At 40.7% G+C, this 25,653-nt stretch overlaps 3 protein-coding genes across 7 annotated transcripts; 1 reads left to right on the top strand and 2 right to left on the bottom strand.

Annotated features, from left to right (window-relative positions):
- Positions 1 to 1,811: 1,811 nt before the first annotated feature.
- dcph1 (damage control phosphatase 1) lies at positions 1,812 to 9,065 on the bottom strand. Of its 2 annotated transcripts, XM_026319216.2 has the most exons (6): positions 8,933 to 9,065; positions 5,031 to 5,096; positions 4,571 to 4,676; positions 4,236 to 4,477; positions 3,774 to 3,939; positions 1,812 to 3,420 (listed from the first exon to the last, which is right to left on the bottom strand). In XM_026319216.2, the coding sequence occupies exons 2-6, from the start codon at positions 5,087 to 5,089 to the stop codon at positions 2,632 to 2,634; spliced, it is 1,362 nt and encodes a 453-aa protein (XP_026175001.1). In that variant the 5' UTR covers positions 5,090 to 5,096; positions 8,933 to 9,065; the 3' UTR covers positions 1,812 to 2,631. The 2 variants fall into 2 exon arrangements, with proteins under 2 accessions (XP_026175001.1, XP_026175002.1); XM_026319217.1 differs by lacking the exon at positions 8,933 to 9,065 and having other exon boundaries at positions 5,031 to 5,603.
- Positions 8,387 to 16,218, top strand: zbtb2b (zinc finger and BTB domain containing 2b). Its single transcript, XM_026319206.2, has 3 exons — positions 8,387 to 8,607; positions 11,509 to 11,689; positions 11,940 to 16,218. The coding sequence occupies exons 2-3, from the start codon at positions 11,517 to 11,519 to the stop codon at positions 13,354 to 13,356; spliced, it is 1,590 nt and encodes a 529-aa protein (XP_026174991.1). The 5' UTR covers positions 8,387 to 8,607; positions 11,509 to 11,516; the 3' UTR covers positions 13,357 to 16,218.
- Positions 15,554 to 25,359, bottom strand: LOC113137499 (protein unc-93 homolog A-like). 4 transcript variants are annotated; one of them, XM_026319209.1, is made up of 10 exons: positions 24,375 to 24,389; positions 24,156 to 24,267; positions 23,101 to 23,201; positions 21,860 to 22,041; positions 21,182 to 21,411; positions 20,742 to 20,867; positions 19,153 to 19,364; positions 18,859 to 18,994; positions 18,614 to 18,745; positions 18,139 to 18,425 (listed from the first exon to the last, which is right to left on the bottom strand). In XM_026319209.1, the coding sequence occupies exons 3-10, from the start codon at positions 23,188 to 23,190 to the stop codon at positions 18,139 to 18,141; spliced, it is 1,395 nt and encodes a 464-aa protein (XP_026174994.1). In that variant the 5' UTR covers positions 23,191 to 23,201; positions 24,156 to 24,267; positions 24,375 to 24,389. The 4 variants fall into 4 exon arrangements, with proteins under 4 accessions (XP_026174992.1, XP_026174994.1, XP_026174995.1 ...); XM_026319210.1 differs by lacking the exon at positions 24,375 to 24,389 and adding an exon at positions 23,946 to 24,063 and having other exon boundaries at positions 24,170 to 24,261; XM_026319207.1 differs by having other exon boundaries at positions 15,554 to 18,425; positions 24,170 to 25,359.
- Between the last annotated feature and the right edge of the window lie 294 nt (positions 25,360 to 25,653).

The following is a 25,653-nucleotide window of genomic DNA, read 5'->3' on the forward strand; positions in this document are numbered from 1 at the left end:
TGTCTTACATTGAAAGCCTTTATTGAATGTAGCTGATATCTAGTGAGAAAACTGTAAATTAGCTGTACCCCTCTCTGTTATCATTCATTTAGCTGGTACACAGCATGACATGCAACTCTGTTTGTAGCCAAAGCAGAGACTCTGTAGAGACCTTGCATTAAATCAAATCACTATGGAAATGAGAACCAGGACAATGGTTTTAAACATCGGGGGCTAAAATAAAGCTAAGGATACATACTCACCTCTTACACATCAATCTTCTTCACATGTGCTATGCAAACACAAGCACTGTTCGACGACTCTATCCGTCTTTGCTCGACTCATCTCTCCGACTCGCAGACATCTAGCTGGCTCAGTAAACACAATGGAGAGTGGAAAGGTTAAAAAAAAAAAAAAAAAAAAAAAAAAAAAGGATAAACAAATTATAGATGCCGCCAAATCGATACCAAGCTGAACCACAGTGTGTTGAAGTGCCAGGTCACCATAACACAGCAAACAGAGCAGGAGGTCAAATCTCATTCTGGCAGCCAATAATTACACAATCAATCCCAACTCAGGGGATTGATAATCAGTCATGGCCTGACCCCAATTCTATCTTTCATTAAACATTTCAAAGAAAAAAAACAAACAGGACCACAGTGTGGACCAGTTGATAATTGCTGTATCAGGTTAAAAGATGTAACACTATAAACAAGAACATAGAAATAAAAGCATTTGTGGAAATACAGATTTAAGGGAATTATGTTTACAGCTAAAACTTCCAGCTTTGCGTTTTTCAGGGATCCTTTTAGTCCTTGCATGTTTTGGGACCAGGCCTCAAGGTAAAAAAACAACCTTGTGAGCTGACACACTAAGAAAACTAATCAACTGTAAATGTCAGATTATTTTCACAAATTCATAGCAAATGTAAAAATGGAAGCACAAGTGCCGAAGTAATAACACCTATTTGGTGGACTTAGATATAACAAAAAATAAAATCATTTTTAGGTTAGGAATTTAAAATTCAATGATTAAAATTTGGAAAATCATAATTTAAATCTGTCAATTTCAATGTGATCCTGAGACAAAACCACTAGAGGAAAAACTGAGCATTTGGCACAGAGCCTTTATTTTCCATTCTCCGTGTAACATCTTTCTTGAGTAAACAGCCCAATTTTCAGAACATGTCAGGTCAAGTGGAAAACAAGTAGCCCTGATGACGATATATAATTTTTGCATTTCCCCTGAAATAAAATGAAGACATTGTTACATGAGGGGTGACAAATGAACAAACTAAATCACCTAAATGGCTCAAGAAAAAATGCTTTTTGCCGTAATTGACTTCATTTTCATAACAGACCCCATTCACAAAGCATGTTAGCTGCCTAAATGAAGCCATTCAGCTTTTCCTGCTCTTCCAACATTGTAATACATGTCACAGCATTTCCAGCTGTTTTGTTGGGTGTTTTTCTAGGTCCACCCTGACCTTCAGTATATGACAGGTCAAAAGGTAAAGCAGCAATGAAAAATGTCATGCTCATGGTAGACATTTAAGCTATCTAATGATGAACTATTCTGAATGTGTTCAGATGCATTTGCTCTTAGTTTTGAATAAGTGTTTAGCTGCACATGAAGGAACTGCACTTGACTAATGTTAACTCAAAGAACTGTCTGGATGTGCACACTAGATAAAAATATCAATCAGGTTAACATTTGAGGCTCTGCCCAGAGGGAGTTACGAGAAAATAATTTATGCAAACAAACAAAAAGTTGTAATTGCCCACATTTTCCATTTCTCATGCTTGTAAAATACAACAGGCGACAGCAGAGAGTGAAGACCAGTCACTGCAGTTCTTTATTAAATCAAACCCATTAATGAAAGTGATATAATTTCCCCCAGCAGCACAGAAAAGAATCCAGTTAACGTCGGTGCTGAAGTACTGAAGCGGACAATGAGGACTTAGATTACATAACAATGTGCACAGAGACATCCATATTTATCTGTGAAGATACATAAGTCTGGGTTGTAACTTAAAACAAAATAAGCACTTGTCATCACTGTTATTGTTACACTGACCCAGTAACACTCTACCGACTGAGCAAAACAGCTTTCAAACGACATTATGATCGTCCTCAGGTGAACTGAAGTAGCTGTCGGCATGTTTTGAAGCACGCATATCAATGACGATGTGTACAACAGTAACACAACACACGCTGAGCTCAATTAAAATAAAAATTTATTATCACTCTTCAGTGGCATGCACGATTGAAGTGTTGCTGCTATGTATGGAAGTGTATAAAGCAAAATTCTTACTCAACTTCAACGCAGTTATTGTCAATAGCATCATCAATAACCAGTAAACATTATAATACAGTGTTAGCAAAACATCTGCCATTGTCAAAAAAAAAAAGAGAAACTGTTACTGTAAACAATTGTTGTGTTTAGGTCAGGTGGAGCTGTTTGGATGTAAAAGTGCTTACATTTAAGAATGAGATGTTTCTGTGCATGACGACGTGCTAACTGACAAGGTACAAGGACACCATTTAACAACCTCATAAATTAACGGTCTTATGGCTTAGAGGTAATCCCTGCTGGTACTTCTTACTGTAATGTTCTTATGAATCCATGTTTTCCCAGTGAGATCCTTAGTCTCAGTCTTGCTGTTCTGGCTTTGGGCTGTGGAACTGAATGACAGCGTACTTGCCGTTGGTCATCCAGTCTGGATCTTGCAAGGTGAGCTTCTCCCCTTGCCCCGGCTGCAAACCCACCTGAACGTTGGCTTTAAGAGTCCTCAAGCTACACAGTGGCGCAGGCCCGAAACCTCGTAGTGCAGCATGAAAACCCACTGTGTGATCCCAGTCCCTGTCCCCCGTCAGCTTCCTGTAGTTGAGATCACCCTTAAAAAACACCAGGTCTGTCTCCTTTAGGGTCGCGTACAGGTCTGGAGCATCAGCCGCCATGTCACAGAACTCATGGGGCTGTGTCCAGAAAGGATGATCATGATAGGACCACACGCCTTCCTTCAGGTAGCGCTGCCACTGGACACCACTCTTGGACATACACTTGTGATTCGCTGCCATGGCCTGCCTGATGGTCCACTGAAAATCATTGGCTGTGACGTCAGAGACAAACCAAGGGAAGCATTTGCCATGGAAATGGATCTTGCATGCGAGGCCGGAGGAAATCAGAAAATCTGCTAGGACTAAGTCAGTGACTAACTCAAAGCCAGCATTATCTAGTACAATGTCCACCCTGCCTGGTGAAGCTTTCCCCAACTGCCCTGGCCTCTGAGTAGAAATGAGAGTTGACCATATCATGTTGGAGTCATCCACCAAGATGAAGGGTTGTAGGCTGTTGAGGGAATCTATTGGACTGGTCTTTTGTGCGTTCTCTTGGCCAGCAGAGATAGACAGATCACACCTGTTCCCCCACAGAGAAACCTAGGAAACATCAAACACCCAGTTTATGTTACGTAAAACAAGCTGCTTAACATTTCTATCTGTATAACACATTTTATATAAATAGCACTTTGAGACGGTCATGTCATTGGCATCTTCAAAATTTAAATTCACTCCTAATCCACCCCTACATGCAGGATCGTTTAACCCACCAGAAGCCACACAAAACACTCTGATGCACTACTACTTGCTGAAAACAATATCATGTTATGTTGTGTTTCCAATCCTGACAGGGATTCAAGAGAAGTGAGCTCATCTAGCCCATATTCAACAGCACTGATGTTTTCACTTTTTACTTGGCTGTGACACATTATGAAAGTACTGACGATACTGACCAGAAGGAGTTTGCTGAAATACTCGAACACCTGATTCTTAGGCAGCTCTTCCACGCTCTTCTTGACACTCTCCCAGTATGTGCACAAGGCCATCACAGCCTGCTGAGACTCAAAAAAGCTCTGAGTCTTTCCCTCATTAAAGACGTCATAGTCACTGATGGGAGGACTGCAATAAAAGCAGAAAAATAAATCACTGCACTGGACAAGGAAAAGTTTCAATTTATCATGTATAGTCAATTTTAACAGTGAAATAATCTTTATTACGATATTATGAGCAATGACACTAAATGTTTAAGTCTGAATTAAGATTATGAAGAAAACAAAATGCCAGATTATTTCTGAGAATGTCTTCTGGACATCTGTGAGTAAAAGCAGCTGACGATACAGGCCCATAAAGTAAATTACTGTTATACTACTCAACATAGACAGTATCTCTCATTAAAAGATGTAAATGCTTCTCACTTTAGCCAGAGGGCTTCCTGTATCTTGCGGTACATATAGCACTCCACATAAAGCCATGGAGACTTGAACCAGCTGACGGACTCCTGCTCTCCTTGCAGTCTCTCATGTCTCTGCAGATACTCGTTCCAGGACTCTGTGTCTTGCAGGCCGTCCATCAGTGGTAATACTGGCTTATCCGTTTGTAGCTCGTTCCTGAGCTTAGACAGCAGAGATATTGTTTGCTTCTCTGCCTGGATCCCCTCCTGCATGAAACACAAGCAGCACCAAATAGAAGTTTTGAAATGAGCCTGACCGTAGATAGAGAAGACCATTCAGTTCATAACAATTTAACATACCTCTCCATATTCTTCAAAAAACTTGTTTTTGTTGCGATGTATTGTGTCTATAACCTTAGTCAGGATGGTGGGCAGTCTGTCCTTCACTGTCAAATAAGCAAATGACCTGCAGAGAAACGTTACACATTTAGATTCTGCAGCAGGTGACTGCACTGGTTAGTCAGCTAGTTAGCTGGTTAGCTAGGTGTACAGTTAGCCAAAGCCTTGCAGACATTTAGGCCACTTGAGAGTTTAAGTCTCCTTTAACTTAACTGAGCAAAAGTCATGGAATTACTGTAATTACTAATGTTTACACTCGGGTATCATTAACTTAGCTTGGTATTTCTGTTAGCAGGCGGCTAATGCTACCGCAGGTTTGCACACGACAGCTTTAACGTCACGCTTCTGTTTTGATACAACAGTGTAGTTAAACACAATATTTAAAACCCTGATAAAGCATCTCCATGAGCTGTCAACATACCCAACCACTTTGGCAGAGAGTGAAGGAGGAACTTCGGCCACAGTTTGACCAGCCGCCATCTTTACCCTAGATAGACAAATTCAAATTCAAACTTTATTGACAAAGCGTCCAGGACAGGGTCTATTGGAAACTTGAAAGAGACATGTAGTGTTTATTTATTTATTTATTTCAAAAGCAAAGCAGACTGTAATTAAGCTTAACTTTCTCTGTTCTTAGCAACAACAAAGAAAAAAATTACGTTTTAACATTTCTGTCCCTGCAGACTTGGGTTTTGTTTGGGATATGATACTGCCATCTAGCGGTTCAAGTGCAGACTGACAAGTTGTGTGTCCCATCTTCACGCATGAGGTTAAACCAGCGATTATAATCAAAGATTCAAACAATATAAACCATTAAAAAAAAAAAAAAATCTCTTTCTCAAACTGGTTTTCTATCCCACATTTCAGCCTTTATGTGTGTCTTTCCAGGAGTCATTCAAAGATTAATCCGCGCTGCCGCATTGCGCATCACCGTTGTTGGTGCAGCACCAGAGCATCCCCAGTTGCTCAGGGCAACGGTTGTCATGGAGACACTGCTTCCCCCCCCCCCCCCCCCCCCCCCCCCATCACAAAACGATCCCCACCCCCGGGGTTTTTTGGCGGGAAAAGTAAGAGAGGTGGGGGGGTGTAGAGCATGATTTATGGCGAAGCAAAGCACTAATACACATTAATGTGTGTGCAGTAGCCTGAGGTATGAGAGTAATACTTCAAAGAAAACTTTATGTAGTATTTGATTTGCAAAACTGAGTCTGAGTAGTAGGCTTTTCTGATTTTTCGGAAAAATGAATTCCAATATGAAGTCCCCAAAATAAAAAGATAAAATGCATTAAAGTCCAGCTCTTCGTTTTTTTATTTAAAGACCCAATCGATCGGCTGTAGCGATCAGGGTTATAGACTGGAAGGATAAGCATATGGCTGTCAGCTCGGCCCCGGTCTCTATGGGAACAGGATGTGGGGTCCTGGAGAGTGGGAGTCCAGCTGCGTCCACCTCCGGTGTTCATCCACCGCCAAACACCCATCCCCCCACCAGGCCCCAGTCTCTGCCGGATCTGTTTTTCTAAACCGAGAGAGCAGTGACTCACCACTCCGGCTCCAAAACAGGCGGCAGCTGACGCTAAGGGCCCTGTTTAAACAGGTGTTTCAGTTCAGCAGACCCAGTATTTCATCTACCCGCTCGCAATCGCGCACCGACTCCAGGGGTTCGCCAAATGAAACGCAAATCTCGCTGTAGCTACTTTTTTTTTTTTCACACACAGCCCCATGCTGTTGGTTTGGACAGTTCATTATTGCAGGAAAAATCACTTTGGTGAAAATCCGTTGCAGAGCAGTCATGCGAAACTCCAGTCCTGCATCTGTTTTGAATAAACTGTCCTCAGGAGAAAGATGAACAGGCCAGAAAGCCACTTGAACAGAGGCAAACAACAGTGTATTATTTTCATAGTAGCAGAGCATTATCTTATCAGCCCCACTGATTAAAATGTGTTATTTTAATGGTGGAAAACAGTTGTGATTAAAAACCCTGCTGTGGGCCTCTCAGTTATGTAAACACGCTTTTGTTCTGCTGTCATTACCATCTACTATTGCTCTCTCAGTGGTCTCAATCCATGTATTGTTCGTCAGACATTTACCACTGCAGGCCTCAATTCTTATGAGTTCATTAGTTTCAGCGGTGGATCTGTAGATCTGTGAGGAAATATCTAAGTCTGTTGTTTGTTGACAGGACAGAGGCTTTAGGGTTGTCAGGTCCTGCTTCATAAACATTTCTGCCCCCTCCCAGGTCTCCCGTCTCCTCTTACAGACTCCCCACCCATTCCCTGCCTGCCCAACAAGCATTTTCACAGAGCGACAGCTCGTGGACTCCCTGTCCTGAGGCTAAAACACAACTCTCTAATGACAGGTCTGAAATAAACAGTGTTTACACTGGGACAACATGCACCGACTCACCAGTGACGACATCTGATGACAAAATATTGATGTGACTCCAAAGTGCAGTTGTGGAAAGGAAAACACATCCAGTTGCATGTGCACAGGGAGTGTGTGGGTTGGTTGGAAACTAATTCCCAGACATCCATCCCTCTGCTTGTATTTTACTTTACTCCTGCTAATCCCATAGACGTTTGAGTTTCTTGGTTCTTTTTTCCACAGGCAAGTTGATATCACAAAATAACAGCAGCAGCCAAAGAACCCATTAGGAGTGTGCAAAGAACAAGGAGTAATCACTCACAACACATTTTTACTAGTATGACTGCATTATTCAAAGGTATTCACCTGTTTACAGCCACTGCTTGGGCATGACATGCAAGGATAAACACAGGTTACTAAGTGCAGGTGTGACCAAGTGACAACCACTGAACACTGTGATATTTCTAATATTAGCAGCCTGTGAGTCAAAGTCTGTTTTCAGGTTAGATATTGACCTATCTCTTAGTATTCACACTAAATGGATGCTTGGAAATTAAAGACACATCCAACCCCTAATAATCTTGTATTTACAGTGACACACACAAACCGCTATTTACCAGCGACCACTAAGGCTGGTGTGAACTGCCAAGCGTAGGTAGGACCTTTATTTAATATTTTGTGTCATACGGTTCATGAGTTGTGTGTGAATCAATATGTGTGGGTATATCAAATACTTTCCATACAGGAGGGCAGTGTGTAGTTGAGGGTGAATCCAAACTGTCGTCTAAAAGAGAGTATTTATCCTTTTAAATTGAAGTTTAAAGCTATACCACATATAAACCTGCCTCGTCGTTTACTGTAGTTTTCACTTTCCATTGTTAAATAATGGTTTATTTAAAGTCTAATTACCCTGAGGCATCTCTTTCAGTCTGTGTCCAAATTTAAATAGGCCTAATTAGTCTAATTTAACTCCATAACTGTTTTTAAATGTTCTTAAATCTAGAGTCTTGCTCTGATATTAATCATCACCAACACTGTGTGTGAAATATAACCAGACTTGTCAACGTTAAAGATTATTTAATAACCCAAACTAGTCCTTTTTAACTCGTTGGGACAGACTTCAAAACACAAACGTGAGGGCAGTGTTATTTCACACACACACACACACACACACACACACTTCGGTTTAACGTGTCGTTAACGGCAGAGACTGAATGATTAACGACCACACGGTGACTCAATGAGGCTGTTTATGTTCGAGTCACCGGCTGTCCAAAGCCTGGGGCCGGCGGGGGGTTGATCTTAGCGGTTGCACAGTGCGGGAAATTAACGTGAACTCAACCGCCCCCTTTTTTTTTTTTTTTTTTTTTTTTGCCCAACGGATTTTTTTTTTTTTTTTTTTTTTACAACGGCTGTTTCTCGACTGGCTTTTACCCACGCGGTCATGTGATTGTAACGTAAAACCCCTAACCGGAAAACACCGACGGACGACCCTCTCCGCCGCCAACGAATGCTGCGTTTGCAGGGAAGAGTACAAGCTGCTGCGAGCCCAGAGAGGACGGACGAGTCCCCCCCCTCCCCGGTAACAAGCAAACAACGGCGACACGGCAAACTTCACGGATTTCGGCGGAGTGCAGGTACGGCAGCTTTTAACGACACCCTCCCCGGTTCGTGTGCCGGTGGCGCTGGGTTATTCGGGTCAGCTTCGGCGAACGACGGATCGTTAACGGGGAAGTTAAAAGAAACGCGATCGTGACCGGCCCCCATCCCCCTTTACGGCTCGCGCTCTCCTTACACACACGCGCGTGCATATATATATGTGTTTGTGTGTTGGGCGCACGCGGCCGCTCGCATGCGCACATGTCCGTTTTTTTTTTTTTTGACCGAGAAAGACCCGAGGCCGGAGGGAGCGAGTGCGGGGCGCGCTCCTTGTGTTTGCTGCTTCCTCCAGCCTTCTCTTACCGGATGTGTTTCTATTCGCCTTGTTCAGCAGCTTTAGTCCCGGTTCGTGTTGAGCTTCGGCACCGGCGGGTTTTAACGGTGTAGTTTCACAATAACAGAAAAATGTCACTACGGAAGTTAATGTTCCACGTGTCTACATCACATCAGGGGCGGTGCTTTGTTGTTGCAGCCAACTTATTATTGATTAACGCGTTAATGTGGAGAACATATTGGATCGTATTGATTAAAGTGACTGAGGCTCATTAATAGTTTTTAATTGGTTTGTAGTTTGGTTTTTGCGACAACCGGCTCATCCCACACGGGGACTGCAAACAAACGTGTTTTCCCGGTAAAAGTAATTCAGGATTCATTCAAATGACATATAAAAGAAAGCGAAGATAGAGGAGCTGCTAAATGGTTTTCCTCTTTCTCCAGGCTGACTGCACCATCCATATTCACAAAGTCAATATCTATTTATATCACATTGAACAAAGTATAGCACAGCTCCTAGTGAAGGTACATAGAAGGCAAAGTGGAAGTAATTGTCTGATCCTTCAGGCATCACATTGAACTTTACTTTTCTTATTCCAGACTGATATCTTTGCTGTTCAGTACCGTATTTAAATGTTATCCTCTATCTTGATGTAGTCCTGACAGCACCAGCCCACTGCCCTCTACACTGAGCAAACACAGAATCTCTTTAAAAAACAGATGTTTATTAAAAATAGTCATGTTTTGGAAATCTGGCACATTTTCATGATGCTTTTTAAGAAAGAGTTGGAGGCTCTGTGGCTGACCTGGAGGCAAACCTTGTTTTCTGGAGTGTCACTGAACTAAAGCCTTTCTTGGACTTGAAGCACTAAAGTCATTATCTGGTGTGGCATCTAAACAGCTATGGAGGAAGCTATTAAAACAGAAATAATTGGTGCTAATCAACAGAAGACACATTTGTAACTATTTTGGTAATCGATTAGCCTTCGTTTAAACAACAATTCTATGGGTCCAGCTTGTCAGATGTATTTCAAATGGTTTAAACACGGATTAACAAGAAATGAAAACGTCTGTGTATCATGACTGCTTGATCTTTGTTGTGTTGCATTTTTGCTGCTGTCATGTGGTTTTCACATCTGAAAACATAAAAACGACAGGATATTTGCAACTGCTGTAATTCGAAGAGCAACCGTGTCGACAGTGCTCGAGAGTGGCGATGAAGCAACAACACAACAATTGAGTTATTGTAAGCTTTAACGAACAGGTACATAATGTGTCATACAGTATGTATGATACAGGGAGGGTGAGGACGTCTGCAGCACTAACATGATGAGTAGCAGCTTCAGTTTGTTTGCTACACAAGGTGCAGATAAAACTAACAGGCCTGCAATAAACCCAACCACCTGCCTCATAAAGGGCATAATGTTAAGTTTTTGTTGAAAATGTTTTACAGATCTGTTAAATTTATGATGGTAGTGTTGAACTGTATTATGTTACAGGGACGGGTATGTCTGACATTTAGTCTAGACCTGTAAGTAGTAATCACTCTGCTGTTATTTTGTCTATGAAAGTAATAATCTCAGCTATAATTTGTCGTCTACATGGGATGTATAAAGTAATAGAAACACGTCTTAATGTAAATCGGTGTAGTCCAGCAGCACAACAAACTACAGCCCCACAATAAACAAACAGTCGAGCGCCTGCTGTTGCTGTGTCCTGCTTGATGTAAACGCTGCATCATCTGTGCACTTTGACCTCTCTGATGAAATACATATGTGTTTGAGTGTTTTTTTTTTTTTTTTTTAAATCTAGCAGGATCACACAGAGATTTTTATCTATCTGAGGTAAATTGAGTGAAGTATCAATCATCTTTTGTCTTCATTCATATCTTTGCCTGTGTGTGGTGGAGAAGATGTGGGTGAAAGACCCACGGGCTGTTTCCATTATCCACTTGAAGGGGGTAAACCAGTTCTGCTTTAGGAATGTGAGTCGACACCCATAACCCTAATCATGTGATGGCCTAAAGCCCTCGTAGTCCTCCAATGACCTTTAGGGTTGACAGCACTCCTCTCATTGGTCAGCAGAACATATGTAGCTCTAAAAATGCTGTTCGAAGTGTTTGGGCTCCACCACATTTGTGTTTTCAGTGGGTAGACAGGAGCTGCAGAGATACTGTGCTTTACTAACTTCTTGTTTTCAGGGTCTCTCACTGACATTTAGTGGTTAGAAATCTGTCTAGCTCATGATAAATTGGTGTTTCTGAAATTGTCACACAGGGTCTATGGCAAATGCACTGTGAGTACAACGTTGGTTTTAAGACCATTACTGCAGCCTGAACGTTGGTTGTCACTGATTTCCAAAATCTTTATTTATTTAAGAATCCAGACCAAGATGCTTTTGTTGTCCTGAGCCATACCAATGATTGACATAATCTTCTAGATAATTTGTCTCCAGCGTTACAAAATGATTTTTCACTAAGTTAGTCTTTACAATGTTGTTAGATCACCCCTGTCAGCCTGACTCTTTGTGGTCACAATTAACTCTGGTCCCCTTCCAGACAGGAAACTGATTGCTGCTTGTGTGTGTGTCTGTGTGTCTTTGTGCAGGTTGAAGAATGGAGTTGGCCAACCATGGTCTTATCCTGCTGCAGCAGCTTAACGCTCAGAGGGAGTTTGGCTTCCTGTGCGACTGCACTGTGGCTATAGGAGATGTCTTCTTCAAAGCCCACAAAGCCGTCCTTGCTGCCTTCTCCAACTACTTCAGAATGCTGTTCATCCACCAGGACAGGTACAGGAGCGATATCAAACTCAGTATTAAGTTAAAAACAAGCGTCAGAAAATTGACTGAGCCCTAAATTCTGAAGCCTAAACTCTTTATACAATAAAGAAATGAGGAACAGTCACTTCTCTGTATTGTCCTTTTCTCTTGATCCAGCTATCGGCCAGTACTGCTATTGATAATAGATTGCATTGTTTAATGTGATCAAAACCTCCCACAAGATTTGCCACTAGTTAACTGTAATATGTGTGTGTTTCAGTGACTGTGTGCGCCTGAAGGCAGCTGATATACAGCCAGATATCTTCAGCTACCTCCTTAACCTGATGTACACAGGCAAGCTTGCACCACAGCTGATAGACCCTGCACGGCTGGAGCAGGGCGTCAGATTTCTGCATGCCTATCCGCTCTTGCAGGAGGCCAGCCAGTCGGTGTATTCACACCCTGAGCACACTATCAACCTCTCCACCTCCCTCTACGGCATCCAGATCTCTGACCAACAGGTGGCGCTTTCGGCCAGACTGCCCAATCGACAGCAGCTCTCCTCACCCTTTGACATGGAGCAGCACAGCTCAGAGGGGAAGTATTCGTCCACACCAACTGCTGCAGCCTCATACGCAAATTCTTTACTGTCCAAGCTCGCTTCGTCACCCCCAGACATGGAGGCCACAGCCAGCAGCACTAAGTCTACAGCTGAGGAGGGGAGATCTGACTTGCTAGGTCCAGTCGCTTCCTCAGCCAGTGCCATTCTCCATGTAAAGCCCAGCATCATGAAGAGGAGTTCGTCCTTCAGGAAGCATTACTCCTGTCATCTGTGCAGGAGCCGATTCAACCAGAGAAGCCTGCTGAGAGAGCACCTCCTCCAGCACACCCAGGCTATTCAGCAGACCCTGACTGAGCCAAGCAATGCACTCTCGCCTGTCATGACTGGAGAACCAAGCATGCTAGAGGTAGAGGGAGTCCTTAAAGGAAACCAGCCAGGGTCAAGTGCCTCGACTGCCGCTGCAGCGGTCGAGATAATCAGTGACAGTGAGCAAACGCCCGTTTCGGGTACCAACTCGGACTCTCCCCGAGCTGAGGTGTCCACGTCCAGCTGGGGGATGGGGGGGTTGAATTCTCAGGCAGACACACCACCTCCGTCAGACATTGCAGACATTGACAACCTGGAGAGTGCCGACTTGGACCGGGAAGTGAAGCGCCGGAAGTACGAGTGCTCCACCTGTGGGCGTAAGTTCATTCAAAAGAGCCACTGGCGGGAACACATGTATATCCACACGGGGAAACCCTTCAAATGCAGCGCTTGTGGCAAGAGCTTCTGCCGGGCCAACCAGGCAGCCCGTCATGTGTGCCTGAACCAGGGGGCCGACACCTACACCATGGTCGACCGACAGAGCATGGAGCTGTGCGCTGCAGGAGAAGACAGCAGCCAGATGGACACGATGTTCTTGGGCTCATCAAAGCCTTACAAGTGTAACATCTGTGCAACGACCTTCTCCAGTCCTAACGAAGTCATCAAACACCTCTGCTTCACCCAGGGGGGATTGATAGGGCTGCAGGGAACTACAGGCGGAGCAATGCTGCTCCAGCGGGAAGAGTTTTCCAAAGATGAAGGATCTGATTTGTCCAACTCTGGCACCCCCCTAGATCCCATAAAGACTGAAGAGATCCTAGTAGAGTAGTACCAAAACTTTATCTTTGTTCTTTTTAACATGTGTGCTTATTTTCTAAATTATGGTTAACAGGTAAGCTAAAGTTAGTCAGGGTATGTATGTTGGAGGTTCTCATTCTGCTTAATCCCTTTTTTGGTGCAGGATATTGGATTGTTTTGGTCTGAGAGTGACAAAACATGAAAAGTAAATAGCCTGCAGCTCTCTGGAGCTTAACCCAACATCATTATAAAAGCAAATAACATTAACATTTGACTCAAGGCCAAGTTAAATACCAATGAGGGAGAAGTAGCTAACTATTACCTTGTTTCATCTCATTATTTTGTTGTTGACGTACATGGGTATTAGGCTCTAACATGTCGGGCTGTGCCACATTGTTTTTCACCGTTACTGCTGCCGTTGTGGTGAGGCTGCACTGCACAGGCAGACTTTCAGTGTAAGAGGAAGAGGAAGCTGAGGCAGTTCCGGAGGAGACAGCATGTTGTGAGATGAGATGGCTGTGCTCTATCTGAAGAACAAAAATAAGTTCCCTCGGGAGCTGCACAGAAGAAGCGTTTTCATATGGTTGTAAACGAAAGGCTGATTTTTAGAGATCAGCTAAATATATTCACACCTGAGACAATCTGTTGTTCCTTTTGGAGCTTTGCCCAAAATGCGGGAAAGTAAAGTTGTCTTCCATTTGTGTCTTGACTCAGCAGGTTAATTACCTTGAAATCTAATGACCATCATTAACATTCTTCTCTGCAACATTTAGTTTCTTTATTGTGCTTTGTTGTTTGCTAAGTGAGGTCCTGTCTCGTGATCACATTAATTCACAGTGGCCCTTCATAATAAAAGCCATTGTATATTAATGTTCGGCAATCAGGCAATCAGAAATTTGTCACAAGCAGGAGCGGTCGTTGTGTTTACACCTGTGCCACTTTGATTTTTTTTTTTAATTTTAAAATTTTACACGTTATATAACTGGTTACTGATTGAAGAAGCAAAATGTTCCAGCCAGACCTTTGTTTGTCCTGTACATCTTGTCTATTTTATAATTAGCCTGAATTTACTTCTAAAAGCCCTTAAAGTTTTCTGATGTGCTTTTATAATTTTATATACAGCGCTATATTTACAAAGAATGCATTATATTGCAAAGGTGTATGTATATTAGTAGACAAATAACTTTGTAAGTGAAAATATACATTTGACTAAACAAGTATGTATTAGGGATGGGCATGGTAACTTTAGCTTCAGTTTCTTCAAGATGCAAGTAAAGTCTGAGCTTTATCATCATTTGAGCCTTTTAAAATATTTAAAATACAAAGTTTTCCATCTCCCTTCCCACTGATCTTTGAGTGTTAACCTTCTTATTCATTTAGTGCAAAGCTTTTGTCTGTATCGTAAAGACCTTCTAACGTTTTTAATTTGTTTGTCTGAATTACGAAGAATAAGTAACCGTAGTTGTTTATATAAAAAACCATTGCTGATGAACGTGATGAAACGTATGTGATGCAGAGATTTCAGAGCAGTAGTGTCTGAATGGAGGTCATGTAACTCAGGCAGAGGTCACAGGGAGAGTTGGTTTTAATAAGAAGCACCTTGTAAGAAGTATAAGAACAGGGTGATGTCTCTGTACCTGTCTGAAGTGACATGTGTTATGTGGATATAAAAGGTGCTATTTATTATAAAATCACTTCTGTGGGATAACAGGAATACCTTATGTACTACTGATGACTGGAAATTGTGAAAAATCTCTACATTCATGTCCAATAAATGTGAAGCAAGGGAAGTGATGAGGTGGTTATATTTTTTATGTGAAACATGTCACAAGTATGTAATCAAGTTTTTAAAAACAGTTTTCTGTTACAAACACTTCAGTTTAATGGTAATTTAAACTTTACACATAGAAATTAGACTTTACATCTGTCATCTGCCCAATTTGTCCAGTACACAAGGTCCCAAAACAAAATATCTGTTGTGCTTCCATGTGTCTAAATTTATTCTAGTCAAGTCTATAATAATGTGAGAATATTCTCCTTCTACCTGACGCAGAAGTGATAGCTGGTCATCCTAGAGAAGTTTAACAAATCACAGACTTGTTGTATAAACTGGAATACAGCGTCAAAGCAGAGCCGTAAACTTAGCCATGAAGAAGCTTTTTAATGTTTCTCATCAAAATTATTTTAACTGTAATTTTTGTTGGATTTATTGACCTGTTTGTCTTTTTTTGTTTCAAATTGTGTGAGAAAGTGCCCATCCCTAGTAGTTTAATATGCATTGTCATTCCACCCAGGCAGATTTTACATCCTTACATACTGGATGATGACAGTGAGGATGAGACCCAGCTCAAATTTAAGTGGCATTTTTTTGTATTTTAAGTTTGAGAAGTATTGCAAACTGCTTTGGTGCAGTTAGTCCAGTGTTTGGCTAGATGGAGCTGTTTCAAATATCAGTGGTATCCTTACCGGTATGGTTATGTTGTCGCCAAATTATGACCTTCTTTTCCCTAAACCAATATCCCATCAGTTATTAAACACAGAAGTATTAATATTAGTATTGACTTTTGGAACGATTCATGTGTCTCCGCTCAAACAGAAATGCTGTACTACTGACGTTCAGTGCTCCACTGATACACAGAAATATGCACAGTTTGTTGAATCCTTCCTCGGTTTGAGCTGTGTGTTCATCAGACACAAGTCTCAGAACGCCGAGGTTGTGTCTGTGGACTTAAACATCTCAGTTTCTCATGTTTCCCTCCTCCCCATTGCCCACCTGACATCTACTGTGATCAATCTGTGTTCTCAGGAATGTGAGTAATTTTCTGTATGAACAGGCTTTTGTTTTTATTCAATGAAGAATGAACAATAAAAACATGTCTTTTTTATCATTTTGGATGTTTTTGTCTTGTTCTTGTCTCAGCAATGCCGCTTCGGGATCTGTTTTTCATTCATTTCATTTAAATACAAATACAGTGTCAGCACATCTTTTTAATGGTTGTTTTTCTTGATAAAATTAACACTGTGCTTAAACTGTGGTGTGAGTGGGTCAGGTCTGTGATGATGCTCACGGAGTCAGAGTGGATCACTGACAGACTGAACAAAGCCTGTGTGCATCAACTGCAGCTAAACCAGGGGTAAGTTAATTTCTCCAAAACCAGAGGTGTATTTTATTTTGACATTTTAATAATTAAGGTGTGATTGATACTTTAATTCCAGTCTACCTTTCACTAACTCTGTGATTTAACCAAAAATAGCATCTCCAGTGAGTGCTTACAAATGTGCATGTTGAACTTCTTTCTTTTTTTTAATCACTGTTAAGCTCCTGTCACTGAAACTCAACACATCCTGCACAGGTACTTCACATTAAAAGCCTCCCAGAAAAGGGAAGGCTTTTAATGTGAAAAATGTCTACAGAAAGTGTTGAGTTTTATTCACCAGAATTTGAACTGGGATTTTAAAAAGGTGAAAGAATTGAGTGAAGTCAGTGTTTCTGCAGTAGAACATCACATTTTCATTTTTAGATGAACATATTTTATGGCAAGTACAGAGCAGATATACTTAGAATGAGGAAAGTAAACAGTTTGAATAATGAAATGAAGCAGGTTGCAGTAAAACTGGATTTACAGCTGTAAAACAAGAGGTAACTTTCACTCCACTGAGCTGATCTATTTGTCTGTTTGGGTCTTTTTTTCTGTTGCCTCACACCAGGACCATGACACTGAGTCATTTGACCATGTATGTCGCAGTCGACCCTGAGTCAACCCTGAGACTCTTCCAGGTTAGTAATATCACTCATGTATTTAATAATATACTTATTTTGCACTATATCGTTCCAGTTTGACATCATTTACAGCAGAGAACTGTTCATTAACATTGAAACAATACTGCGCTGCGTGCCCACCGTTGTCAAGGCAACTTACAGTAGCGGTGGGGGCCGTTTAAATCCCCCTTACCCTTTGTCGAACCTACAGTGTGATACGTTGCTGGAAACGGCGTTTCATTGGCTACAAGATATCAGTCATCATTGCCAAACAATGTGACTGACTGATTCTACTGTCATTAGAAGTTGGTCTATCCCACGGGTGGGATTTGCTCTGATGAGTGATTTCTATTGGTTTTGTGCTTAGTTACACTGTAAAACGTAACAAGCATGTGATTCACAGAAACTTGTTATGTACTGTTGTTAAACATTAAGAAACTGTAGTCGCTGTGATAATTCAATCCTAAATTGCTTTATAACATTTGAATCGTGAGACTGTATGCTTTAATTTGATATATGGTTTGTCGGACTTTATTCAAATTTGTCCGTCTTTTGTAATAAATCTGGAAACACAATTTTATCCCAGGCCTCGGACTGGTAAAAGGTAAAAACTGGAGTGGATAAGATGGTTGATCAGGACTAATAGCTCAACATTTAATCAGATGCAGAAGGTTTTTGCCAGCTGGTAGCGTGTATGTTCAATGAGTGAATGAATGAATTGTACATGATCCATTAAACATCTGGCAGTCTATGCAATATTGTTGTTCCAGAAATGTGATGTTTCTGTTTGTGATATTGTACCAGGGGAAAAGTGGGTTTAAGGACTGATCAGTAAAGAATAAGGACGTATTCAGCCCAAAATCAGAGCTGACCAGAGGGTGGTGGAGTGTGGTTTAGGTTACCAGTCAGACCCACAAATGGGATTTTGCAGCTCTGAATAAGGTAACAAATGGTTTATCTTTATTATTATTCTTAGGATTTATTCTTGAGTTTACTCAGTTTTGTAATTTGACCAGTCAGAGACCTGATTAGCTGTTTAGTGGAACTCAGGCTCTAGATTTTTGTCTGGCAAATGATCTTGCTCTGATCAGTCTGAATTTCCTTGTTACTTCTGTATGCCCCCTTTTCAATGGGTGGTGTGGGATGTTTGTGTTCGTGGTACTCCACTATGGGGTATGTGATGGAGGTCAGCAGCAGCACAGCCAGCAGGATGTACAGTTTATACTCCAGACATAAGAAGGTGCTGTAGGCAAAGGCGATAACGAAACCAAGAGACTCCCACATGCGGTAGTTGGCAAATGCCGCCTCTTTTTCTTGGGGGAACAGGGTGCTGTAAAGAACTGAAGGACAGAAAGAACCAACAGCAGTTTACAATCTGCAAACAACCATAATCTCCTAATTTGATTTTCATAGTTGGAACTGGACGTTTTGGCTGTGGGGGGTGTTGGAGCAGAGATCAGAGGGTAAATAAACATAAGGAGTTGTCCCCCTCATGAATACAGATAATCTTGGGGTGGTGTTTTCTCACCATTGGTCTGAGTTTGCCAGATCGCATCTGCCACACCCCACAGACCCGAAAATATGAAGAAGACAGGCAGCTGCTCAGGACGAGGCCTCCAGTACAAGAGTGCAATGATACAGGAGAAATTAGCCAGTGCAGCTGAAAATGGACATAAAACCAAATGAATATCTGCAAATCATTCAGACAATATGCAAACTTTTAGGCTAGAAACTGAAATCATCACTGAAACATTTCAAACACGAGGAGTTTACCGAGGGCGAAGAGTGCAGCTCTGCCAGTGTACCGAGCGAGTCTCCCAAAGAGAAAAGAGCAAAGTGAATTGGAAGCTCCAAAACACATCATGACAAATCCAACAAAATGGATCCCCAAAGCACACGTCACATAGTTCTGCAAAAAAATAAACAAAAAACACAGTATAAACTTATAGAGCAAGCTAATAGAGTCTTTGTATTCACTCTGCATTTATATTTTTATAATATTAATGTTCCATAAAATGCTGAGAATTTATGGACAGGAACTAGTTCATGTCTTGGCGTTCTCCTCACCTTGGTGTATTCTCCAGCGATGAAGCTCTGTTCAAAGCCGGTGTACATGGTTAGAGGGATGAGAGTCACCATCCTCCAGTCCTTCAGCAACCTGAACGTGGCCAGGAACGTGTGACAGAACGGTTCCCGGTTCCCACGAAACTCACTGGCCTGCTCCCGGTCAATGTTGTCCAGAAACACTGCCACGATGAGCATGGCCAGCAGACCCACACCTGCCACACAGCAAAGAACACAAAACACAGACTGTATAGATACACGCAAAAATATAGTGTACTGATGCAAAAATATAGTTTACAGATGCAAAAATATAGTTCACTGATGCAAAAATATAGTTTACAGATGCCAAAATGTAGTTCATTGATGCAAAAATATAGTGTACTGAGCAAAAATATAGTGTACTCATGTAAAGAATATAGTGTACTGATGTAAAGAACATAGTGTATTGATGTAAAGAATATAGTGTACTGATGTAAAGAATATAGTGTACTGATGCAAAGAATATAGTGCACTGATGTAAAGAATATAGTGTACTGATGCAAAGAATATAGTGTACTGATGCAAAGAATATAGTGTACTCATGTAAAGAATATAGTGTACTCATGTAAACAATATAGTGTACTGATGCAAAGAATATAGTATATTGATGTAAAGAATATAGTGTACTGATATAAAGAATATAGTGTACTGATGTAAAGAATATAGTGTACTGATGCAAAGAATATAGTGTACTGATGCAAAGAATATAGTGTACTGATGTAAAGAATATAGTGTACTGATGCAAAGAATATAGTGTACTGATGCAAAGAATATAGTGTACTGATGCAAAGAATATAGTGTACTGATGCAAAGAATATAGTGTACTGATATAAACAATATAGTGTACTGATGCAAAGAATATAGTATATTGATGTAAAGAATATAGTGTACTGATATAAAGAATATAGTGTACTGATGTAAAGAACATAGTGTACTGATGCAAAGAATATAGTGTATTGATGTAAAGAATATAGTGTACTGATATAAAGAATATAGTGTACTGATGTAAAGAACATAGTGTATTGATGTAAAGAACATAGTGTACTGATGTAAAGAATATAGTGTACTGATATAAACAATATAGTGTACTGATGTAAAGAACATAGTGTATTGATGTAAAGAATATAGTGTACTGATGCAAAGAATATAGTGTACTGATCTCAAGTTATCATGTACTGATGCAGTTCCTGGAGGAATCACTCAAATACTCAGTAAAAGTCATGTAAAAATATATAGTACAATACCTGCAGGTTTTGAACATGTGAGCTACACAGTGAAATGACAACTGAAATGTTTCTTTTTTAAAAGAAAAGCAAACAAGTTCCTGACAAAATACTAAACTTTTTCTTTTGTTTTTTTAATTCCTTATTGAAGGAAACAAGCTCCAGAGGTTGTTCACTTCCACTTCTGATTTACACTGTAGTAACATTAGCCCTTTTATACATTTTGTCCAGTTTTTGTGAACAAAAAGTAACATAAACTCTCCTTGAGTCACACTTGATACTTTACAGTCTTGAGTCTGTGGCTTGTGCAGGATTCTGCTCTGTTCTTACCGATGTAGGCGCCGACGAGCGTCCACACCAGTTCCTGTGCAGGCCTGGTGGTGGTGCTGTTGACGCTGACATTCAGGCCACAGTCAGCTGCTCCACAGGACTGCAGCTGCTCCTCAGGGATGTCAGCTGTCAGAAAAAGAAAACAGCACACATCGTCACCACGAAAATACTGGAAGAAAGTTGCTATTGTATTATATTGTTAATAGTATTAACTTTTATAGAAATATATCCAATCATATTTGTCTTAAAAATATATTTACAATGCAAATGAATTAGTTGAGTAAATTAGAACAGCTAATAGACAAGCTAAACCAACTCAGTGCTGTTCTTGTTACTCACTGTTTTACAGCAGACTGTTTAAATCATGTATTGTGGGTTTTAAAGTCACTTCACCTTCCTGCCACTGACTCTGCTCTGTTGATTTCCAGCTGCCTGCCTACCTATGTTGGTGTCCTGTCCAAAGATGAGCGACGACATGAGGTTTCCCCAGACAGCAGACAACTGAAAGTTGAAGAAGAAGATACCAAAGTATTGGTTGATGACATCCGAGCCCCTTTTACCCTCCTTGCTGGCCTGCATGTTGCTGGAGATGGTCAGGTAGGTGCATTTAGCTGACCACAGGGGAGAGCCACCCAAGCCCAGGATCACTGAGGTGGGCATGAGGGTGTACCTGCAGGAGACAGGGGAAGAGGAGATTTAGTTTTGAATTGAAAATGCATTTTGAAAACTGTTTGTGTTTATTTTTTTTGTTGCTGCCAAATGTGATGAGAAGTTTAAGATTATTAGTGCATGATATTATTATATTTGATGCACAATATTCTGTGCTATCCACAAAGGTTTTATTCTGGTGGGCTGGAAAAACATGTTTCCAAACCAGGTCAATAGAACCAAATGTACCTGCGTAGTTAAAAACACTGGGCTGATGTGAAACAGACATGGCCAAATGCACAAATTCACAAACATCACTCTGGTTGTGCTACTGCTGCCCTGATTTGACCTTTGGGAAAGATTAACCCAGCAACACTGCTGCAGTAAAGGCTCCTGTCTTCTCCATGGTCTCTATAATCGGCAGCTTGAGTCACTGGATTCTGATTTCAAGTTCAAAAATGATTGATTACCATCCTGGGTGAAGGTTTCCAAAGGAGTAGGCGACATAGCAGGCCATGCTGGCAACTATGGTCCATTTACAGCCGAGGTTTTTGATCATGATGGGAGGCAGGAACATGGAGGAGACAATGATGGAGGCGTAGATGACGCTCAGAGATGCTACACCCATCCCCTCCTCTGCATTCAGACTGCTCTGCACACAGACAGGACACGGTTGGTTAGGGGAAGGTTGACAAAGACGCCTGCTAAGTTCAATAGTGATAATTCTTCTGAAATTTCTTGTTTACGTTTGATTCACAGTTTAAAGCACATTGCCTGTTAAATTGCATTAATTAGGCTTTACGCAGTTTATTTAAATGGGTTTGAGTTGTTCTTTTCTGTCCTGCATGAGTCTGAGTGAACAGCTTGTCTTTTCATCAGTATAGACACTATTGATCCAGTATTAGGTCAAATCAGAGGCCAGTATTGATACAGACACTGATGCTTCTTTTCATAGTGTTTTAGTTGCCAACTAATGTTGATTACATTTACCTGAGGAAACAGGTGCCATTAACACAACTTCTCATATTAATAATCTATTTCTGTGTTTGTGTAAACAACTTGTTTACAAAAGGTTACTGCATAGTTTGCCTTAGATTGAACATTTTCATAAGCTGAAAACCTGCACAGCTGGAATAATAAAGACTTTAGAATTTAAATATGGAAATTACATAGATGGATCATTTTGATTTCATGTTGTAACATATATATATATATGTTATTCCTATTCTTAATTAATATTCCTGTTTGCACACTGGCCTTTGTTGCACAGCGTCAAGAGTAAGCCACCCTGCATTTTAGTGCAAATATTGTGTGACAATAAAACTTTAAATGCAAATAAATAAATTAATGAAGAAACACCGTCCATTTACCAACAACTTTAAAAGTCTTGGAATTATATACAGAGGGTAAACTATCAAACATATTGCAAAACCTCCGAGTTCCCATTTTAGGAAACAATACCTGGTCTTATTCTTTATCGTATATAGTAAAATACTTTTTCAAAATAAAACCAATAACCAATAGTAACAAGTAGGTGTTAAGTACATTTCTATAAATCCTTTAATTAGTTGTCCCTCCATGAATCAACACTACAACTCTCTAATAAATACATTTCACAATTACCCCACTCTAACACCTGTATGCTACTGTTTTTAGTGAACATTTAATTGTAACACTTCCATATAATAAATGCATCTTTTTCTCCTCCTACCTGTAAACTCTGCAGGCCTCCATAAGCCGTGAACAGAGACAGAAAGCCGATAGACACCACCAACACGTTCTTTAAGTTGCGGCTGATCATGGCTGTAAAACCTTCAGAGACAGAAAACCAGCTGTTAAGGTAGGTGCTGTTTTTATTTCTGGGCTAACAGCTTCATACAGCAGCTGCACAGGTCATGAGTAAAGTCAGACGAGGTTCTCTTTCCTTCAAATGACAGACTGTGATAAAGTTATAGTCTGTCAAAGTTTGTTAAAACCATACAGAGAAAATAGCTGAGATCAAAGTGCAGCCCTCACACACACACACACACACACACTCACTGCAATAGTTTTACTCTCTGAGCTGCTTCTGTCAGTCTGTAGACCTCCCTCCCTGTGTTGAATCATTAAATATGTTCTGGCTATAAACATCACTGCACTACAGCTTCCTTCTCTGCTTCAGTCTGACTCTAAGTTGTGTAATTGAAGCGAAGCAAATGTGAATCAGCATCTAGTGTTTCTGTCAGATCATGTCTTGCAATATTTCATTTTTAATCTTAGTCTTTTAATGCAATAGTCTCAATGTGGCTTCAGAGGAGTTTGAGGAATATTTAGACAGTAATATGGGATTGAGTTAAAAACATGTCAGACTGGTCCGTTCTGTGTTTTCTGATGTGTCAGTGCAGCTCGTTGAACACATGGTCGTCTGCCACAGGTTGTGAAATTTTACGACTGATCATCTAATTATATGAAACACTCCATGTCAGCACAGAGAAGCCATATAGTCATTGATAAATCATTGATTACTGGACATAGTTTTCATATTTCGTGCATTTGTAGATATTTAATTACAGAGACCTAAGAAGATTTGTGGCTGAAGGCAGCACCATTATCCCCATATGTTGTACATCTTCTGCTGTGGTTATTTGGATCAGGTCTGAACATTTCTGATGTCCCAGTATAACCAGCCCTTCACCTGAAGGCAAAATACCTGATTATCTAAGAGTTTGGATTAAAAACAAGCAGAGAAGCAAAATGTGGTTTGCAGTTTAGGAAGTTGTCAGTTACCTTGAGGACCTTACCCAGGATATTCAAAGTGGACGTTGGACTGTGAAAGTGATGCTCCTGCTGTTCGTCCACTGCACCGAGTGTGAAGGTGTCAACTTTATGGCAGGTGATGCTGTGTGGGGTCACAGCAAAGAAACAGTGAGACTGCATCCAAAATCCACTCACGTCCTCATTTCTTCCTCTGTCTGTCAAACTGTTTTTCTGCCTTTCCTCATTTACCTTTCTGCCTTAAGGCACCACTCCTTAACGCTGACAAAGAACAGCAATAAAAAAGGGAGAAAGTGATGTTTGTCATCAGCGACAGAAAGAGCTACTCAGAAACGTTACTGGAGAAACACAACATCAGTGGTGAAGTTCAGTCAGTGGTCAGTCACTGTTTTTATTAATACTTAAGATAAAGTCGAAATAAAAGTCCTGTATTTAAATAGAAGTACAAAAATAATAGCATGTTGAACTCCTTCTTTTTTTAATCACTGTTAAGCTCCTGTCGCTGAAACTCAACACGTCCTGCACAGGTACTTCACAATAAAAGCCTTTAAGTGGATGAAACAGCAAAGCGCTTCCCTTTTCTGGGAGGCTTTTAATGTGAAACGTCTGCAGAAAGTGTTGAGTTTTATTCACCAGAATTTGAACTGGGATTTTAAAAAGATGAAAGAATTGAGTGAAGTCAGTGTTTCTGCAGTAAAACATTACATTTTCATTTTTGGATGAACATATTTTATGGCAAGTACAGAGCAGATATACTTAGAATGAGTAAAGTAAACAGTTTAAATAATGAAATGAAGCAGGTTGCAGTAAAACTGGATTTACAGCTGTAAAACAAGAGGTAACTTCACTCCACTGAGCTGATCTATTTGTCTGTTTGGGTCTTTTTTCTGTTGCCTCAGACCAGGACCATGACACTGAGTCATTTGACCATGTATGTCGCAGTCAAGCCTGAGACCCTGAGTCAACCCTGAGACTCTTCCAGGTTAGTAATATCACTGATGCATTTAATAATACACTTATTTTGCACTATATCGTTCCAGTTAGACATCATTTACAGCAGAGAACTGTTCTTTCATGGATCGTGTACAATATTGAACATACACGCTACCAGCTGACAAAAACCTTCTGCATCTGATTAAATGTTGAGCTATTAGTCCTGATCAACCATCTTATCCACTCCAGTTTTTACCTTTTACGTTAAGTGAAAATGTTCCAATTGTCTCAGATTACGGAGCAGTGTTGTTTCAATGTTAAACATCTGGCAGTCTATGCAATATTGTTGTTCCAGAAATATGATGTTTCTGTTTGTGATATTGTACCAGGGGAAAAGAGGGTTTAGGGACTGATCAGTAAAGAATAAGGACGTATTCAGCCCAAAATCAGAGCTGACCAGAGGGTGGTGGAGTGTGGTTTAGGTTACCAGTCAGACCCACAAATGGGATTTTGAAGCTCTGAATAAGGCAACAAATGGTTTATCTTTATTATTATTCCTAAGATTTATTCTTGAGTT

Source organism: Mastacembelus armatus, chromosome 24, assembly GCF_900324485.2.
Source record: "Mastacembelus armatus chromosome 24, fMasArm1.2, whole genome shotgun sequence".
Classification (NCBI taxonomy): Eukaryota; Metazoa; Chordata; class Actinopteri; order Synbranchiformes; family Mastacembelidae; genus Mastacembelus; species Mastacembelus armatus.

Coding starts and splice junctions, on each gene's coding strand:
- LOC113137499 (XM_026319207.1), bottom strand. CDS start 24,305: ATGCAGTCTCACTGTTTCTTTGCTGTGACCCCACACAGCATCACCTGC. Junction 23,202..24,169: donor GTCCACTTTGAATATCCTGG/GTAAGGTCCTCA, acceptor CTGTCTCTGAAG/GTTTTACAGCCATGATCAGC. Junction 18,995..19,152: donor TCGCTGGAGAATACACCAAG/GTGAGGAGAACG, acceptor ATTTTTTTGCAG/AACTATGTGACGTGTGCTTT.
- zbtb2b (XM_026319206.2), top strand. CDS start 11,517: ATGGAGTTGGCCAACCATGGTCTTATCCTGCTGCAGCAGCTTAACGCT. Junction 11,690..11,939: donor CTGTTCATCCACCAGGACAG/GTACAGGAGCGA, acceptor TGTGTGTTTCAG/TGACTGTGTGCGCCTGAAGG.
- dcph1 (XM_026319216.2), bottom strand. CDS start 5,089: ATGGCGGCTGGTCAAACTGTGGCCGAAGTTCCTCCTTCACTCTCTGCC. Junction 4,478..4,570: donor TTTTTGAAGAATATGGAGAG/GTATGTTAAATT, acceptor TGTTTCATGCAG/GAGGGGATCCAGGCAGAGAA. Junction 3,421..3,773: donor ATTTCAGCAAACTCCTTCTG/GTCAGTATCGTC, acceptor GATGTTTCCTAG/GTTTCTCTGTGGGGGAACAG.